The sequence below is a fragment of the Scyliorhinus torazame genome, chromosome 6, assembly GCF_047496885.1.
Source record: "Scyliorhinus torazame isolate Kashiwa2021f chromosome 6, sScyTor2.1, whole genome shotgun sequence".
Classification (NCBI taxonomy): domain Eukaryota; kingdom Metazoa; phylum Chordata; class Chondrichthyes; order Carcharhiniformes; family Scyliorhinidae; genus Scyliorhinus; species Scyliorhinus torazame.
Genome location: NC_092712.1, coordinates 214,357,335 through 214,378,053, shown reverse-complemented (window position 1 = coordinate 214,378,053; position 20,719 = coordinate 214,357,335). Strand labels below are relative to the sequence as shown.

At 44.4% G+C, this 20,719-nt stretch overlaps 1 protein-coding gene across 3 annotated transcripts in view; it reads right to left on the bottom strand.

Annotated features, from left to right (window-relative positions):
• cpvl (carboxypeptidase vitellogenic like) overlaps positions 1-20,719 on the bottom strand; it is a 172,763-nt gene that overhangs the window by 82,344 nt on the left and 69,700 nt on the right. For 2 of the 3 annotated variants that reach the window (XM_072509388.1, XM_072509390.1), the window contains exons 7-10: positions 17,478-17,544; positions 5,347-5,469; positions 4,938-5,069; positions 632-730 (exon numbers count right to left, since the gene is read on the bottom strand). In XM_072509388.1, the coding sequence (XP_072365489.1) occupies positions 632-730; positions 4,938-5,069; positions 5,347-5,469; positions 17,478-17,544 (421 nt within the window). The remainder of the gene's footprint in view (positions 1-631; positions 731-4,937; positions 5,070-5,346; positions 5,470-17,477; positions 17,545-20,719) is intronic. The other variant, XM_072509389.1, reaches the window with a different exon arrangement.

The window sequence follows — 20,719 nt, the reverse complement described above, 5'->3', positions numbered from 1 at the left end:
TTTTTCAATGTAAAAATCATGGACAGCAAACAAAATAAACGGATGAGGAATTGAGGGATTAAGAGAAAGATAGAAGAGACAAAAGGATTTTTTTTAAAATCTCCACCATAACTAAAGTCTGAAGGAATAGCACTCCTGGTTTGCTTAATTTTCAGTGCCAGAGGCCAGAATTTTCTGGTCCCGCCAAGCGGGACCTGCAGTGGGGGAATGTAGCAGGTCAGCAAAACTGATGTTTGGTGGAACCAAATGATCCTGGTGGTGGGCAGAGCCGGAAAATGCCACTCAAGAGGTTAAAACTTGCTGATTTTGTAAGAAGTAGTTTACACCAGAGCATTACAACACAAGTGAAGTGGATAATAATCTTATGCACTGCAGTAGATTTCATGGATTACAGTTGTATGGTATTTACTGGGTTACTTGATTAACACGCTAATAATTGTTCGAATGCATGAATGGTTATACTTTAAGAGATGTTTTACCCAAGTGACCCATGTTATGCCACAATACGACCTGGTGCAATATGCCATCAGATCATTTAAAAAATATCTTCCTCAGCTCCTCCATTGAAATGCAGAGGCTCTTCTAAAATGTGCAAAGCTGTAAGAATGGTTTTCAGATTCCAGTTACTCACTGTGCATTGTAGAAAATTGTAGTAGTTGGTACACCCTGTGGCATTCTTGAAGAAGGATGGATATTTAACTACGTCACCATTCAACAAAGCATCAAACAACTAAAGGAGAGTAATAAATGCAGAAAACATGAAACAGGCAAACAGGAAATATTGTCAGCTGTATAGCAAAATTAATTACTTATTTTTAAAGTGGAACTGAAATGTTATCAAATATATGAAGTATTTATTTTCTAAAGTACAAAGGATATTCTGGAAACAAACAATAGTCGTAAGGACCATAGAACCTCTACAGTGCAGAAGGAGGTAATTTGGCCCATCGGGTCTGCACTGACTCTCCAAAGCACCAGTTACCCTGGACATCTTTGGACACTAACGGGCAATTTTGGCATGGCCAATCCACCTAACCTGCACATGTTTGGACTGTGGGAGGAACAGGGGCACCCGGAGGAAACTCACGCAGACACAGGGAGAATATGCAAACTCCTCACAGAGAGTCACCCAAGGCCGGAATTGAACCTGGGTGCTGTGAGGCAACTGTGCTCATCACTGTGCCAGAGTGCCGCTCCGGCACTTGGATGGCTCTTTAATTATATATATATATATTTTTTAAAAATTTACAGTACCCAATTATTTTTTCCAATTAAGGGGCAATTTAGCGTGGCCAATCCACCTAACTTGCACATCTTTGGGTTTCATAATTTACAGTGCAGAAGGAGGCCATTCGGCCCATCGAGTCTGCACCGGCTCTTGGAAAGAGCACCCTACCCAAGGTCCACACCTCCACCCTATCCCCATAACCTCGTAACCACACCCAACACTAAGGTCAATTCTGGACACTAAGGGCAATTTATCATGACCAATCCACCTAACCTGCACATCTTTGGACTGTGGGAGGAAACCGGAGCACCCGGAGGAAACCCACGCACACACAGGGAGGATGTGCAGACTCAGCACAGATAGTGACCCAAGCAGGAATCGAACCTGGGACCCTGGAGCTGTGAAGCAATTGTGCTATCCACAATGCTACCGTGCTGCCCTGTGGGGGTGAAACCCATGCAGACATGGGGAGAACGTGCAAACTCCACACGGACAGTGACCCAGGGCCGGGATTCTTTAATTGAATATATTACGTTGCAGAAGTCACAGGGAATCAAAAGGTTCCAGAATTGACCATTGGCTGGTGTCAGGGTAGAAAATGGGAGTGCAGGGAGTTAAAAGTGACATCAATGCAACAGGCTAAAGAGGAAGAGATAATAATAATTTTTAATGTCACAAGTAGGCTTACATTAACACTGCAATGAAGTTACTGATAGCCAGGGTTCCCACTCCTCAGATTTATCCAACAATCCTTGCCATAAACTGTAAGGATAATGACTCACAGCAGGTTCCAGCATGAAGTACTTTGGCATCCTTATCTTTACTGAGTTGCTTTAATCCTTCAAGATCTTGCTCTGAGAGTAGTGCAATGTCTTTTGTAAAAGAGCACTGTACTTGTGAATCTTAGAATGTTATGACACAGAATCAGGCTATTAAGCCAATCAAGTCACTGTCAAAAAAAGCATTTCTTCTCTTTAAGATCTACCTACCTGCATAATTTGAAATAAATAATCCCACCTACAAATATTGACACATTATAGAATAAATCAGCCCTCGTATTAACCTTCAGGAATGAAAAGGATGCTAATTCGCCTTTGGAAGTGCAAATACTCCCTGTAACTGATGTGTGTTGGCCATTTAACTAAAATCATTGTAAAGATTTGTAACAAAAATCTATTCTACAGTATTTTAAGAGGCATAAACGTTTGCTCTATTTGAAATATAACCTATATTTAACACATGCAGAGATAAATGCAGAGATAGCCACCCACAAGATAATTACTTTAATTTGCTACAGGAAACTACTATTTTGCATGTGGTTTATGGTTAAAAATGGAACAATCCAATATAATTGCTTTTATTAAAATGTAAGTAAAAGTTTACCTGAAGGACTTAGATGATGAAAATAAAAATGAACAGTTTCCAAAGGCTGAAAGGTTGATAACTAGAGGCCCAGACTTAAGGTGATCGCAAAATAATCAGTGGCAATATGTGACCAGGTTTCTTTACTCAATGAGTGGTTATGATTTGGAATGTGCCACTTCATATGATAGTTGATATAGATTCAAGAGTAGCTTTCTGAAAGGGAACTAGAGGAAGAAAAATTACAGGGATATGGGGAAAGTGAGGGGTTGTAACTAACTGGACTGCTCTTCGAAAGTGCTAAAATGGGTTCCTTTTATGCTGTACATTTTTCTAATTCTATAAATGACACAAGTTTAAAAAAGGCCTTCTTAAGCAATGAAACATATTTTCACAAAATATCACCCTGTGAATACATATCTATAGTAAATACTTCTATACCACCTGTAAGCAGCTAATAGTGGAAGCCAAACATTTAATATTAGTCTATCATTTCTGTTTAAGTAAGCTCACCAAACTTTCAGTAAACTTCCATTAGCGGGAGGTAATGGGAGTGTTCAAAAACTGTCCTGGTTTGAGACAGGAGATTTTCATTAAATAGCATAAATCTCTCCAACTGACCTTTAAAATATGTATGTATTGTAGCTTATTGTGGCTTACGATTCAAAACAAAACTTGAAGGGGATAGAAATGACCTTCTGTTTGGAGATTTATTAAAGCTAAAAAGTGCTTACAAAGCAGCTTTTCCATTAAAATATTTAAGAAATTAATCTGTGCCTGAGCAAATGTCCCCTTTAAACAAAAGTTCTATAGGATCCAATACTGGTGTGTATTTCAACATCCAGGCATGTATACATCTGTAAGATTTCACTTGTAGAAGAAAAATCTGTGAATTGCTGGATGAACATAAACACACCTGGGGGTAGGGGTGCTACAATTAGCACCAAAGTCACTGAATTAGAGGAAGAACAAAACATTAGAAATGTTCCTCTTTCAGAGGATTATCCAGTTATTCTTTCTGGAAAGGATGTTTGTAAAAATCAGGTGAAGATCATCAGGTTTGGCTACAATGCGTCCTACAGTCCAATGTCTTATGGTCTTATCTTGATTTCTCGAGGAATTAAGGGCTATGGAGAGAGAGCGGGTAAATGGAGTTGAAATCAGCCATGATTGAATGGTGGAGTGGACTCGATGGGCCGAATGGCCTTACTTCCGCTCCTATGTCTTATGGTCTTATGGTTAAACGTGATGGGGGCGTGAGGAACAGCAGACATCTGTGAAACTGTTTTGCAGAATGAGGAGATACAGCAGAAAACTGGGGCAGAAATAACAGTAAGGAAGAGAAAATTCTCATTTGGCTGTGGAAATAAATGTTGTTACCAAATGCAGTTGTCAATGAAATAGTTCACATTGTCTGTATCATAAATAGATAATTAACAGTGTTATTGTGAGCATGCATGAACTACAGGCATATTACAAAATTGTGGAGTTGTTGCAGGAGAATAATAAACAACCTGGTATAATAACTTGTTCAGTTTATCGGAACTTATTCAGACAAGGAATTGTGTCAGTACAGGAAGAAGAAATGATCGAAGTCAGTGAACTACAAGATAAGTTCAACAGCCCAGTCCGATTTTGGCGGGATCATTGTCGCCATATTTACAGTAATAAATAGCACAGTGAACTAGAAAAGGAAAGGCTGACAATCAATAGAAAAGGATCTAACTCAGATTACTCGTACTTCTGCAGAAACCGGGAACATTTAAGCAGGTACACAAATTTTTGATTCATAGCATTAGGTTATAATATTAAAATCGGGGTTGGATTAACATTAAACACTAACCTAACATTAAATATGGGCTGGATTAGCACATTGGGCTAAACAACTGGCTCATAAAGCAGAACAAGGCCAGCAGCGCGGGTTCAATTCTTGCATCAGCCTCCACGAACAGGCGCCGGAATGTGGCGAACTGGGGTTTTTCCACAGTAACTTCATTTGAAGCCGACTTGTGACAATGAGCGATTTTCATTTTCATTTTCAAATCCTTTTTCTTATGCTTTTCAGTTGTCAGTAATTCACTGATCCAGCGACAAGTTTGGGCGAGTATAAAAGGATTCCACTTTGTACACTAACATGTAATTTAAAATTATTCTGTTGAAAATTTATATTGCATTTTGAAAAGGTTTTGGGAAGTGGGAGCATTCATTAGAAGATCACAACACTAATTTAAGTTGAACAACATGCCAACAAGCAACAAACTTCTGACCTCCCATCATGCTCTCCACTGACCCTCACACTGCTCAGATGTTTCCAATTTAAGACTAAGACCAAGCCTCTGGTACATACTTCAAAGGCTTCCACCCATTTCTTTTGCTGGATGTAACGCACTCCTGTGTCTGTCTGCTGCTGGACGTACTGCTTTTGTTTCTCATCGATGATCCCAATCTGGTACATGAACTCTGCATAACCACCTAACATCTGTGCAACAGACACACAACAAAGGGGTAACTCTGTTGCCGTACAAAAATTCAATTTCAAAATTTGAAGAGTGATTTTTCAAAGTCAAAGGCTGCAATCAGCATGGTCAGTGAGGTATAATTTAAAACAATCTAGTAGTTACTAGCAAGATGAACATATGGTAAAAATTAGTGTCTTGAAGTTATGAGGAAGTAGTCTGAGAACTGACTTCCTTTTATCATGATAAAACTAAATTACAACTCAAGCATTCTGCTTAATTTATAACAAAGCCACTTACTACTTCGGGATCACACAGTCCATCGCCAATGGCCATTCCCTTGAAGTTGATCTTTACTTTGGCAGTAGGATTGTGCATATGGATATGGTAACCAATTGCAGGCACATACTTTCCAGCATAGGACTGAAGACGTTCACATATTAAAAGATACACATGTAAGAACTTCAGTAAAACATGTTTATTTCATTCACAACCCCACTGCTTGCATTGATGTTACTAGTGGTGTATACTCCTGTAATAAAATTAATGCTTTTAAAAGAAAACCAAAATAGATTTTATGAAAATTAACATTTAGAATATGAAATTCTCCAGTAGCTTTTAAAACTTTGAATATAGACTGAAGGGAAAGCAAAAGAAAAACCCCGCCATATATATCCAAAAACAAAAATTACAAGATTCAATAGCAAGACGACAATTAGATCTTAATGAACTGCCTTTGCTGTTGATAGATAGATTTCATCTATCACAAGGTGACAACAGAATTGGAGACAGACTTCAGAAACTTACTCCAGTGCCCACAAGGTGAAATTTGGCATATCAAACGTTTACAGGAGGGCCATTAGGGGGGAACCTTGTATTTTAAAGGAACTATTAGAGAGACTAATTACCCATTGACATAATTCATCCAATTATGCCCTTCCAACCCAGCCAAAAAAAGAACAGAGCAAAGTTGTTTTATTATGTTGTTGTTCTGCTCCTATAATTCCATGGATTCATTAAACAGGGGAAGATGAAAAGAGGATGTTCATCCTCTCGCTGAGTGGGAACGCATGGCACACAACTTAGTACTCGACTCCCGGTTTGGCCATTCTCACAATGATTTTGATGTGGTCTGGGACATGGTGAGCAAAGTTCCTGCCCAAATAGTGCTGCAGCTTACTTAATCCATGAACATTATGAATTCACAACATACATCGGACTCTGCTGCAATTTTGGGTTCCACTGGGCACCATAAACCCGACCAAATAAATAGGTATACACAGTGGTTTATAAAAGGAGCTCTGAAAGGGTTGCAAGCAAGCTTCTGCAATGTTTCCTTTATGGTTCAGGGAGGACAAACACACCTCCTGGCCACAGAGGGCCATTAATCTTTGGCACGATACTTGTATATATCACAATAAACACCCGCTCATCAACGTTCCGACCTGCCTCGGTGCACTGTCCGAAGGGTGTGAGGGATGGACTGGGCTGGGTGCTTAGGGTGTACTGGGTTACGGGGGAGAGGTCCATTGGTGTGGGGCACAGGCATTGGAGGTGGGCACGGGCCAGGGTAGTCGGGGACAACCCCTGATGTCGATGCCGGGGACAGTAGGGGACAGGGCCTGATATGTGGCGGCGCCATGTGGTAGGGTCTACTCGGCGAGTGACCCACCACCACACACCGCCCGATGCCCAACGCCGCCATTTCTCCCCTTCCCCCACCTCAGACAACATCCTTACCTCCACCACCCCAGGGTTTGATAGGTCCATGAGATGGAATGGCCAGCATGCATGCAGGGATCACCCGGGCGGAAGGTGGAAAGTGCGACTGAGGGCAGGAGTCAGACCGTCAAAGGATGCTGAACACCAGAGCTCATTGCGGAGTGGGTTGTAATCATCCTCCATCTTATGGTCCAGACCTACGGTTAACACCAACCAGGGGCATCACCCTGTAGTGAAGCAGGTAGGAAACACAGGCGGGGGAGTGACGTTCAAGCAGCCGCAGGCCAGGCTCCCTAGTTGGCGAACCTAGTGCCGATTAGACTGTCCCAGCAGGCCACCACGATATGGGAGACCCTCTTAGGGCTATAATGGAGGGCCCCTCCAGAGCAGTCCAGGCATCTGAACTGCATCTTGAGCACGCCGATGCACCGCTCAATCACACTCCTGGTCGCTGCTTGGGTGTCATTGTAGCTTGTTTCAGCATTGGTCTGTGGCATCTGGATAGGCATCAACAGCGTATCGAGCACAGATGTGCAAGATGTGCATCTCGTGGTCACGCACCAGCTGCACATTCAAGGAGTGGCACCCCATGCGGTTTATGCAGTGCACCCGTCATGCAGTTGAGTTCAAAGGGGGAAATGCATCCCGTCGATCATCCCCTGGACCTGGGAGAACCCGGCGATGGCAGCAAACCCTGCTGCTCAGGCAACCTGATGGGCTCGGTCCATATTCAGGCTGATGTATTGAGCCGACAGGGCATGCAGATCCTCCTGGAAGGCGCGAATGCACCTGTGCACCGAAGTCTGTGACATCCCAGACAGATCCCTGCTCGGCACCTGCAAGGACCCCATGGCATAGAAGTTTAGGGCAATGGGAGCGGGTGTCCACCTCCATACCCCCCATGGTTCCAGGTGCGCCATGATGCGGCAGATATGTTGCAGGGTCTCGCTGGTCAGCCAGAGTCTTCGACGACACATCCAGTCCGGCAGTTCCTCAAATGACAGGTGCTGTTGGTACACACGGGGCTGATGTGGCGCCTCCTTCCCACCTCCTCCTAGGCCTTTTGGGCGGCCGGCTTTCCATCCTCACCGGCTGGCTTCTGTTTCTCTGGAGAATGCTCTGCTGCCGCAGAGCCCGCTCTGAACAGCTCCCATTTGTACAGCCTCATGGCATCTGCCAAGGCTGCGGCAGCTAGATGCCAACCACTTCTGGTTGGGTGCCGAAATCCATTCTCTGCAATGGGTAAAGGGCAGATGTTAGCATGGCAGTTACGGCCACATCCAACCAGGTCCGGTATACCGCACGGAGGCACTGGCCTGCATATTTCCCCCACAGCCCATTCTCACCCCCGGCTGATCCCCCTGACGCTTTGCCCTCCGCATCACACCCCAGGTCCCGTCAGTGCCTGCACCGGGGGAGCCTCTGACCCTGGCACCCGTCCCTAACCCTGCTGGCGAGATGCCGGTGGCTGGCACAACCCATGGCTGCAGTATGCCCAGCAGCATCTGTCCTGCGCCCTCGTGTGGGGTCTGCTGTGGGCGTCCTCCTTGGGTAGACTACATGATGCCCTGCCAGCAGGGTGGCGCCCGGCTGTGATGGGGGGGGGGGGGGGGGGGGGGGCTTTCGGCCGGTGCCGCTCTGCGCAAACACGGGGCATGATGGGTGGTCAGTGTGTGTGCAGCCAGATGGCTGCTTTGCAGGCGAAGGCAATAGCTGAGACACCCTGGTCCCGGGGGGACACCCGGCCCCATAGCCCATAACCTGGTCTCTCCCAACCATATCCCCCGGCCCTTTCAGACGTCCCCAGCCGACAGCAGGACTAGAAACTCACAGCTACGCCTTTGGGACCATGTCTTACTTCCTCCTTCACCTTCATCAGCCAGGCCGCCTGTTCCCCGATCTGAAGTACCATAAATGAACCATGCTGTCGGTACTTTCACCTGGCAGGGGTGGAGCATCATGGAAGGCCCGGAGAATGGCGGGTTGGGCCAGTTAATGATATGCCAACAGCCTTTGCTGTACAATTTGCATGGCGTAGAACGCATTCACGCCGCTGTCGAAGCACCGGAGCATGGCATTCCACTGGGTGCCCACCGCCAGCCTCAACTTTCAACTCATGCGCGATTCTCTGCCCCATCGCGTTTCGCGATGCTGGCATCGCTTGATGGAGGATGCAGCCCTAAATCTCTATACTCACTGCCAGTCCACATTTTAGCTACCTTCCTATATAAATACACATGTACATTGCATGCATAAAATTAAACCTATGACTCGTGTCTTAACTCTCAGTAAGCCCTGTTCTCCTATCAGCCCCGTGCTCATTGACTTACACCTGCTCCTGGTCGAGCAATGTCTGTTTTCAAATCGCTCCGTGGCCGTTTGCATCTCTCTCTGTAATCTCCTCCTGTCCCCAACCCTCCAAGATATCTGCACTCCTCTAATCCTGGCCTCTTCTGCATTCCCAATTATAATTGTTCCACCAGAGTTGGCCGTGCCTTCAGTTACCCAGCCCCAAACTATGGTGTACCTTTCCTACGCCTCTCCGCACTCCTACCTCACTTTGCTCCTTTAAGACACTCCTTAAAATCTACCTCTTTGATAAAGCTTTTGGTGATCTAACCTAATTTCTCCTCACTATGTTTAGTGACCACAGAGGAGTCCAATACGAGAGACAAAAAGAAAACAGGTTATTACAAAGTAAACTATATACACAGTATACTGCCGGGACTACACAGATCTGGCTCTCATCTGGGCCGGCTATTATGCTCGTCCATTTACTCCGTTGATGAGCCTGTATTCAATGAGGCTCACACGGAGCCTAATTGGTCCATCCCCGTAGGTCTCGTGTGGGTTATAACATTCTCCCCCCCCCCCCCCCCGCCCAAAGTCCAAAGACCCATTGGAGGAAGGTGGAGCAGGAGGCCGTCTGCTCTTTTCATGCCTGTGGTTGTGCCCCTTGCACCTGCGGCGCTGGATCAGGAGGCGTATATGTGGATGGCAAACGCCATTTCCTTGTTGATCGTCACAGGGGTGCCACCACTGGCAGCTGCTCTCCGGCTGGTTCACCGTTAGAAACATCCGATGCCTGGGTCTTCACATTGGAGTCCTAGTCCTCGACCTCCCATACCTTTGTGTCGGGTCCCCCGGAGGGATTCATTGGTGCCGTGGCTGTCTGACGTGAAACTGGCACCTCCAGAGGAGCTGGTCTCCTGCATCTGAGGTGGTCTACATGCTTCTTCATCACCTGGTCCTGAGCTTGAACCTGGTATGAACTGGGCCCTGTCTGTTGAACGACTGTCCCTGGAGCCCACTTGGCGCCACCTCTCCACCAAAGGTTTGAATGTAAACTGCATCACCTGGTCCGAACTGCCTGGTTGCTTCTGCCTGTGAAACATCTCTGCTGCTCTGACTACGGTCTACTTTCCTGCCAAAATCTGGGAACACAAGTCTGAGATGAGAGTCTGAGTCTTCAGCCCATTAAAAACTCAGGAGGCGTTACGCAGTCGCAGCGTGTGGGGTGATATGGTAACAAAATAAAATTCTGGTCAGCCGTATCTCGTGAGGCCCCAAGGTCTGTTTCTTCAAGTCTCTTTTAAATGTTTGCACCGTCCTTTCGGCTAGCCATTCGAAGCCGGGTGATACGGGGCCATGTGGATGTGCCGCACCCCATTTGCTTTCATGAAACCCCCAACTCTTTGCTATAAAAGGCGTGCCATTGCCGGTGACCAACACCTCAGAGATACCGTGTGTACTGAACGAGAATCACAGTTTTTCAATCTTTGCCATCAAAGTAGTGGAAGACATTCTGTGGACCTGTAACCACGTCAAATAAGCACCCATAAAAACTAAAAGCATGGTGCCCTGGAAAGGGCTGGCAAAGTCAGCATAAAGCTGCACCCAAGCCTACCTGGCCATTCCTATAGGTGAAGAGGTGTGACAGTCGGGAGCTTCTGCTGATCCAGGCAAACTCCGCACTGCTGTGCCATCACTGTAGCTACACACCCAGGTCTGGCCACCAGATGTAACCTTGAGTGAGAATTTTCAATTTGGACACACCTGGAATACCCTAATGCAGATCTCACAGTAGAAAGTCCTGACCCTTGAGTGGACGATGACACGAGTGCCCCATAAGAGAATGGCATCTTCAACGCTGAACTCAGATTTTTGTCGACAAAGCCTTTAACACGTTGGGCAGTTTCCAGTGTTGACCACCATATAGCACAATATAGCAGACTTTAGACAATAAAAGATCTGTTGTGTTCACTCACATATTTGAGCCGCCGTGACTGGCAACGTACCATGAAGTTCAATGTGGCTACTACTTTGTTGGTTCTGGGGGGGGGGGGAAGTCGGGGGTAGTTGACTCAGTGCACCAACTGCATTCACGATCTGTGTGCCCAGTTGGTGCTCGAAGGTATGCCGCCAACAAAAGGGTCCGTCTCTGTATACGGCATGGGCGGGATAACCTTGCCCTCCTTGAAGAGTCGCAACAACGGTTTGTGGTCCATCAGTATTGTAAAACGACGGCCACAAGTATTGATGGAACATTTTGACTGTAAAAAGTACTGCCAATCCTTTCTTCTTGATTTGTGTGTAGTTCCTCTCTGCCGCGGCCAGTTTCCTGGAGGCAAATGCAATCAGCTGTAATCCATGCGGTGTGTCAAGGTGGCACCAACGCTGTGGCGAGGCATCTCACGTAATCACAGGCCGTTTGGCAGAATGGTAGTGTGTCAGCAGCCAGACCAGATAAAGTCAGTTTTGTCTTTACTTCGATGAACACCTCTTCCTGTGGTGCCCTCCATGCCCATAGCTGGTCTTGCTTTAGCAGCATGTGAAGGGGGGTGAGCAAGGTTGTAATCCAAGGATGAATTTGCTGTAGTAATTCATAAGCCCCAGAAACGTACGCAGCTCCGTTGTGTTCTCTGGTGTGGGGGCCTGTTGAATCGCTGACATCTTCTCTTCCACAGGGTGTCGTCCACCCCTGTCTAGGTGGTAGCCTAAGTAAATGACCTCCCTGGCGAGGAAAACACATTTCTCCATTTTGAGACAGATGCCTGGCTCTAAAAAGTGGAGGACCTTGCCGAAGTTGCTCAAGTGTTCTCGCTCTGTCATACCTGTGACCAATACGTCAGCTAAATAAACCGCCACACATTGCAGGACTGTCAAAATATTTTCCATGACCTGCTGGAAAATGGCGCAGGCCGGTGATTCACCTGAGGGCAATCTAGTGCACTCATGTAGGCCCCTGTGGATAATTATGTTCGCGTATCGTCTGGTCCCAGGGTCTAACTCCAGCTGAAGATAAGAATGACTCATGTCAAGCTTTGTAAATGAATGACCACCAGCCAGTTTTGCATACAAGGTCTCGATGCAGGGCATCGGATACCTAGCCAATCTATTTATTGTCAATTTATAGTAGCCGCAAAGTCGAACAATCTTATTCAGTTTAAGGGCAGGGACTACGGCGCATTTTACTGGCCTAATCATCCAGAGGCCTTCAAGACGAATGAGCTCTGCCTCAATCTTCACCAGTAGCGCACAGGGAACCACGGGCCCAATTTATAAATATTTTTATTTAAGTTCTCATTTTATAAAATGCACAATAAACAAATCCATACAAACAAAATACCATTTTCAAAACCCAACCCTTGAAAGAAGACCCAAATCTCGAACTCCCTAAACCCGTCTCCCCCCCGCACCGAACCACTGACTGACCAATGATAGAAGACAAAGGTCACCACTTCTGCCAAGTCAGTAATCAACCCTGCCCTTAATGCAAGACAAGGAAAAGCCCTTCGTCCCCCTCACATCCCTTCCCATCCCCCCACCCCATCTCCCCTAAACCTGAAAAGACCTGATCAGAAAAATCTGCGCCCTCCTCCCACCAAACAAACAAGCTGGGCTCATTGAATCTTGTCCAAACAGGTCCAACAAGCCACAGCCCCCTCCCTCACCTCACTCCCGTTCACTAGCTGAAACTTTACAGCTAGCAAAGGTAAACCCCCCACCCAAGGTGTTTACTCAAAGAACAAAGAAAAGCAATGCTCCCCAGCCCGTCCCGGCTACAGAAGAGTAACCAAAACCCAACACACTTACAATACTTAAACTCCCCCCTGGGCATGTATTCCCCATACTGTTATCCTGACCACTCCCCCCGTCACCCATAGCCCCTCAGACCCAAATATACAACAGATACCTCCCACAACATATCTAAAACCAACCACTCCAAATTGCCCCCATTAAAGTCCCATCAAATCCATTTAATCAAGTCCAAGTCCATGCTCCTCGACAAAACCTCCGCCTCCTTCAAAGTATTGAAACAATGATCTTTCAACCAAAAGGTCACTCTCAGCCTTGACAGATACCCCACCCCAAACCTGACTCCACTCCTCAATAGGGCCAACTTCGTCTTACTAAAAGCCGCACGTGCTTTGCCTACTCCGCTCCAACATCCTGGTATATCTGGATAATGCTTCCTTCCCACCTCGAGTCCCTTTGGCCAACTGCAGAATCTGCTCCTTCTCCTGACAGCTGTGGAATCCTATAATCGCTGCTCACGGTAGCTCATTCACCCGTGACTTCCGCCAGAGTACTCCAATCCAACTCTGGACAGGACATCTGCCCGTTCCTCCCCGAAAAGCTTGGTGAACATCTGAGAAAAGTACTCAGCCGGCTTCGGGTCCCCCACCCCCTTCGGCAACCTCACGATTCTGAAGTTCTGTCCCCTTGACCTATTCTCCCAGTCATCCATCTTTGCCCTCAGAATCTCGTTCCGCTCCTCCACCACCAGCACCTCAGCTTCCAACGAACTGATTTTATCACCATGCCGCGCCAAGGCCACCTCCGCTCCCTTCAGCACCTCACCATGCTCCCTTACAGTCCGTGAGGTTTTTTACATCTTCTTCCGAATTGGGCCAAGTGTCCGCGGATTGGTCATGATGTTGGATCTCTGCATCGATGTCAGCCTTAGACGATGGATGGCTCCCCAGGTAGGAAACATGTTCTGCGTTTGGTAGGACTTCTCTGTTGATTTTGATGGCGGGAGACACCGGTTCCTGCCCTGGGGTGGATTGGTAAAGATCTTGAACCTTCTTGAGGTTGAGGCGAAGACCAATTTTTCGGTCTGCTTCCACAAAGGCGTCAAGCATAGCTTGGAGATTCTCTTCTGAGAGAGCAGAAATGGCATTGCCATCTCCATACTGAAGTTCCATGAGAAATGTCAGTGTGATTTTCTTCTTGGATTTCAACCCGTTAAAGTTGAAAAGTTGTTTGCCCATCCTGTAATTGATGTGCACTCCACTGGGAAGCTTGTTCTTGACAAGGTGAATGATGATGGCAATGGCAATGGAGGAAAGGGTGGGGGCGATGACACATCCTTGCTTGACTTCAATCTTCACCTCAAAGGTTTCTGTCTTACCTCCGTGTGAACTGTTAATGATATCATGTTGTGGTGGAATCGTAAGATGTTAATACATTTCTCTGGACAGCCGGCCTTTTACAGGGTCTTCCGTAGCACTTCCCTATTGACTGAGTCAAAAACCTTGGTCAGATCAATGAAGGTCATGTAGAATGGTTGATGTTGCTCCTGGCATTTCTCTTGAAGTTGAGCAGTAAAAATCATGTAAGAAATTGTTATCTATTATAGTTTGTTGCAGTAACGGTATTAAAATCCCTGGTTTATGATATATAGTCACAAATATCTGCTAAATCTATGATTAAAGGGGCATAAAAGTGAGATAGTCATTGATTTTAATCATTTACTTGTTTACAGCTAGATGGCTAATAGAACATTGTTTTGATTTTGGAAGATCCCTGGGGTGCTGTTAGTTTATGAGGAATGGTGCTTATTCCTGGAAAATCAGGTTACAGGACATCTTAGTGGGAGGAGACCAAAGAATGCCTTATGATGTTAATTAAGAGGTGGAGCCTGGTCAGTGTATAGTTTTAGTTTACTATAGGATTCTAGTCTGACAAGACAGGGCTTCAGCTGACTCCTGGAAGGTTCTCTCCAAGGTCTTTGCACAGAGAAAAGCAAGTAAACGTGTTGTTAACTTTATAAGTGGTCTGTGAACTATACTGGTTTGCTTAATTGGAATAAGTACATAGTTGCAGGTATAAGTTGTAAGTTAAAGTTTTTTTATTTTATTTAAAAACTGCTTGAACTATTCATTGTAAAGCTGTTGCTTTGTTGCTAATGTGATTGATGCGGTGTTTAAATTAAAGTTTGTTTTAACATAAGAAAATACCCGTTGGTCAGTGTTATTACTACATTCCTCACAATTTTATAAATTACAAATTGTTGGATTTCTCATCGGAATCCTAACAGAAGCCACACTGGCTTTCTGGAAGGACTTCTTCAGAGACTGATAGAAGGCGGCTAGGGAGGACTCAGGCAGTGATCTTCCTGGCGATGGAGTGTAGAGAGATTCCTTGGTAGTTGCCACAGTCCGCTTTGTATCCTTTCTTGAAGATAGTGAGGATGTCGGTATCCCTGAGATTGACAGAGATTTTTTCTCTGTCCCAGATTTTCAGAAACTGCTGATGGAGATGACAGGTGATGTCTTCTCCTCCAAGTTTGAAAATCTCCACTGGAATCCAGCCCACTCCTGTGGATTTTCCCTTCTTCGTGTGTTTAATGGTGGCTTTGACTTCATCCTCGCTTGGTGGGAGTCCAGGATCATCTTTGATGGGGAGTTGGAGGATTTCCTCAAACACATTCTCATCTACGATTGTATCAAAATTTAGGTGTTCTTTTAAGTGTTCTGTCCATTGAAGGTTGATGTTTCCTCTGTCTCTCAAATGTTTATGTACATATACGATGAAAAGCAAGGAAGACATTGCTGAGTCCCATGTAACCCCACTTGAAACAGCTTTCTCGGCACAAATCACACCTATCAACTCTTAGCTTCCCAATACTGAGTGAATTTTGGATTGAACTTGCCACTTAACTTTGGCTGACATGGACTTTTATTTATCCAACCAGTCTATCATGTGGCACCTTATCAAAAGCCTTGTGGCATGGGAGTGCCCCTTTAAGAAATGTTTATCTTATCAAATGGCTTCAGTGATATCATTGTGTGGGTGGACCTGGACTGTGGCTCTGGGATTTACTTTCATTTTGAGCTGGGAGCTGGTTGTGGCTCTGAGTTTTACTTTCATTTACACATTTTGAAAGCTGGATTCAGACAGAGAAGTTGTGTTGCGTGTCTCTCTCTCTGCATGTTAAAAGATGTCTCCAGATCACGTGATAATTTTATAAGTGATAACTGTTTTTTGGAAGGAATTCAAACCTACTGTTTTGGTAAAACTTTTTTGGTTTATGGGATGTTGATACTTAAGTGAAACAGCAAAGGGAAGTTATAGTGCTGTAGCTGTGTGGGGTATTTATATTTGTAGCTGATAAAAATGCTTACTGAGTGTGTTTATAAAAATGTTAACTGAATTCATAGAATAAACGTTGTTTTTGATTAAAAGTGCTTAAGGCCTCTGTTGAATAACACCTGAAAGGCAGGCCCTTGGGCTCCTCATAACCAAAATCGATAAACAGTGATAGGTCAGGTGAACCCCATGATATACTTCGGAGTTTTCTAAACCCTAGCTCATAACACTTGTAAAATCCATGTAGACTACATCAAACCAAGGGATAAAGACCAAATTGTATTTATTAAGCGTGTTATCCAATTTTCAGTATACCTTATGTAAATTATTTACAGTAACTGGCTGTCTTTTAAGCAGATGCAGCAGCCCAAAGACAAGAAATGGAATGAATGACCATTTGTTTTTGGTGCTGTCGACTGAGGGTTGGAATGTTGGCCAGGACACTGAGGCTAACTCCCTGCTCTCAATCAAATAGTACCATGGGATTTTCTACATCCAGCTGGCTGAGCATTTTATCTGAAAGACTGCACTTTAACCATACAGTATCGGACTAATGTTTCAGTTTAGATTATCAAAAGCAATTTTTTCCATTTTGTGCTTCGGCGTCAATAATTGCCAGTGTGGCTGGAAAGAGAAAACCAACGTGGAGGATTGCATGTCTGTAATGGTGCCTGGTGATTTTCCATCAATTTATATTGAAGAATGGCTTGAAATCACCATTTTCAAGTTGGATGCATGAGTGCTGTAACTGAGCCATATGGACAGCAGAAAAGAAATATAACAGAAAATGAGCTGGCAGTAATAGCACAGTCAAGTCATGGCAGATTTTCCAAACAATTGTAACTAATTTAATTGCAGTTGCTCAGAAAAATAATACATTACTTTATACAGACACTGGTTCTGAAGTTTTTGCAGTTAAATTTATTGAAGACAGGTTATCTCTAAAGCAGTTTTAAGAATCTTGTGCCAACATAGAAGGCCAATCTCGAAACCATTCTTAATAAGCATTTTGAATGTGAATGCATTCTCCTCGCAATTTTCCAAGTTACACTTTGAGAGTACAAACACAGAGACCATCAGAAATTTACTTCTACTAAAATATCTTGCAATGGGGGCAGAAAGGAAAAGACAATACATGTCATGATTTTCAGAAAGTAGACAGTGGTATCTTTGTCCCTTGATAGGCACTAATCGGTGTATGATTGAGAGTATGGACATGGGGCAGAGGGATGGCCACTGACAACAATCCCCCTGTGCTTGCTGACGACCACCATGGCTCCCCCTCGCTGCATAACTTGTTGAATAGAAAAACACAAAATTAGATTACCTACCTCTCCTGTGGCATAGAAATCATTCTGCTGATATTCATAGAATATCTGAAAGAATTGGAGGAGGGCACTGCAAAAAAAAAGACAACTTAAATGATTCATTTTTGTTAAGCCTGCAGCTGGACCTATCATCCAACAACTCAAGTACAGCATTTTTGGAGGTTACAGCTGTAAACATGGACAACCCCATCTGCACTGGTAGAAACGTAAGGTGATTTCACTACACATTTGAAAACAATTTCTAGCTGAGTGTAGTCATCCATTTACAGCAATTATTGAAGTTTTCGCTGAAAAGTGCAATTAATTTTCCTCAGGTAAATTTGCATTCAGATTTGACTAGTGTGAGTAAAAGTGAAACATCAAAGTTTAAAAAAATTAATTTATGGGATGTGGATGTTGCTGGTTAGGCCAGCATTTGCTGCCCATCCCTAATTGCCCTTGAGAAGGTGATGGTGAGCTGCCTTCTTGAATCGGTAAATTAAGTTTGGCTGCCAGCTCGCCAAAGTTGGCAAAGCTCTCATCCACAAACAGGCCACTAAAATATTTGAGTCCTTTCTTCTTCCACAAGGCAAACACCAAGTTAAGCATGGAGGTTAAGAATAAGTGGTTATTACAAATAGGATCTAATGGTGAAGGAGTGGAAAGTTTAAAATGCTGACCAAATTGTTTCCATATTTTTAATTTAGAAATCACAATGGGGTTTGTCGTGTATTTAGAGGAGGAAAAGGGCAGCAGGGCACAAATTAAGACAGGAAGAGAGGATGAGCAGCAGGAGTGTGCTTCCATAAGACACCAGTTTAAACTTGGATCGTGACACCATGTTAAAATCTTTTGAATACTGGCTGCCTAATAATAGTGCAATAGATTAGGAAGAGATGGCTCAGCAACCCGCCTCCCTCTATGAAATATCGCTCTATGGACTCTAGGAGTTCTGCCCGCCCAGATAAAGGTTAATATCAGTTTGTTAACCATAACAAAAAATGATTTTGGTAGAAAAACAGGGAGACATTGGAAAAGAGACAAGAATCTGAGCACAATGTTCATTCTTATGGATTGAATTCTGCCAGCTAAGGAAAGAGGCAAAGTATCCCAGCGCTGCAAATCCACTTTAATTTTGGTGACCAGGCGCGTAAGATTTGTTGTTTGAGGAGTCGCAAGAGACCTCATTATGCTCACACCCAAGTAGCAAAAATCAGCACAAGATATACAAACGGTAAAGCTCTTGGGGGGGATTTGTTTGGCATTAGAATTAATTGGGAAACACTCACTTTTGTTGAATTTCAGTTTATCGCCAGAGAACGAGCCCAAGGCACTGAAAATATTCATTATGCCATCATCAGGGGTTAGTAATATATAAGAGGTTATCAGTGCTCCATACCAACTCCAAGGATACCCTTTAGCAGTGAGGATGACTTTAAGGATATTGACAGGGGTTCTATCACCAGAGCAAACAGCAGTGGGGACAGAGGACACCCTTGCCGTGTTCCCCTGGGTAAGGGGAAGTACTCTGAGTGTAGAAAGTTAGTGTGCGCACTCGCGGTGGGGGAGGTGTAAAAAAGGCAAATCCATGATGTAAACTTTGGACCAAATCCAAATTTACCCAAAATTGCAAACTGATAATTCCACTCCACCCGGTCAAATGTTTTCTTCACATCCAGAGAGACAACAACTTCAGGGACGGTTGAGGCAGTTTGGGAGTATAATGCCAAGAAGATGATGTACATTTGAGATTATGGGAGCAGTCATAGGTCTGAAGATAAACCGAGAAGCAGACTGGTGCCTGAGCTGGCGGGATAGTAGGCGGCCAGCTTTGTTCCCGTATTCATAAAAAGTCCCCCTTGAAAATTGTTACATGTGCACAGCTTTATTTGTGGAAAGTTAAGTCAAATTGAGTCTGGAGCTTTAGCCTATCTGTATGTAACTTAGCATTGAGGGTAATGGAATATTGATGGTCTCTTTCTAAATTCAATCCACCAATTATTGTTGTTTTAATTTTCTTTGTTTGATAATATATGAATTGTAAGAAATTAGATTTTCCCGGAGAACCGCCTTGAGGGTCTCCACAATACTGATCGGGAGGTGGAATCAGATTTATTTGTTTTCATAAAAACATCTATATTGGTAGATATAGATTTACAAAAATCCTTGGCAGATAGTATGTTTGTGTCAAATCTCCATGGAGGCTGACCATTAGCTTTGGACATAAGGGTCAGGTCAAGGGAGTGGGGCATGTGGGCTGATACGCCTATGGCAGAATACTTGGCAATTTTAACTGTGAGGAGAAGAGCTCTGTCCAAAAAAAAAGTTGAAGCATCAGTAAGCATGGTGGACTCGAGAGAAGTGACTGGCTGGAGGGAACACCAAGGTCCACACAACCCATTTGAGTCATAAAGGTGGAAAGAGCCTTGGAAACACCAGAGAGGGTTAAAGTCTTTGGACGTGAATGATCCAGCTTTGCATCAATAACAAAGTTTAGATCCGCTCTGAAAATAAGATGGTGGGCGTCCAGATTGGAAAGGGAAGATAAAAGCAAATTTCATATCATCCCAGTTAGGGGCATAGATGTTCAGTAAAAAGTTTGGAGTTTGAAAACAAGTGCCACTAACTTTTGTATAACACCCACCAGGGCCTGAAATTATGCTTAAGGGGGAGAACTGTATTCTTTTGTTAATCAAAATTGGCGTCCCCCTAGCTCTGCTGTTAAGCTGGAGTGAAACACCTGGCCAACCCATGCTTTACATATGGGTTGCGATCAATGCTAGTGTGATCTCTAACACGAAGATGCGTTTCTTGAAGAAATGCAACATCACAGTTAAGGCTCTTGAGATGTGAAAACATTTTGGAATGTTTTACTGGGTCATTTAACCCCCAAACATCTCATGTGATGTATCTGAACGAGAGCCCTGTCCCACCCTGACTGCCTAAGCTAGTCATACAGAAAGGAAGACTTTGTAAAACAGTCAGTAAATTGAATGGAAAAGAAAGCAAAGCCAAGAGGATCCATTAACCTACTGTGTTAATGGCGCATACCACCGACATATGAGCTACATTATATAATATGCTATTGGAAAGTTGATTGTACTAATTACATAGTAAAATGTGAGATGGAGACAGGCTGGGTGAATCAGTCTGAAGCTAATTCCTTTCTTGTACAATGTGGACTTGATGATGTCAAATGCTCCATGTCACCTTGCCGGGTCTGCACTCATGTCTTGGTAGTTCCTTATTGAGTAGCCCTGGTAAGT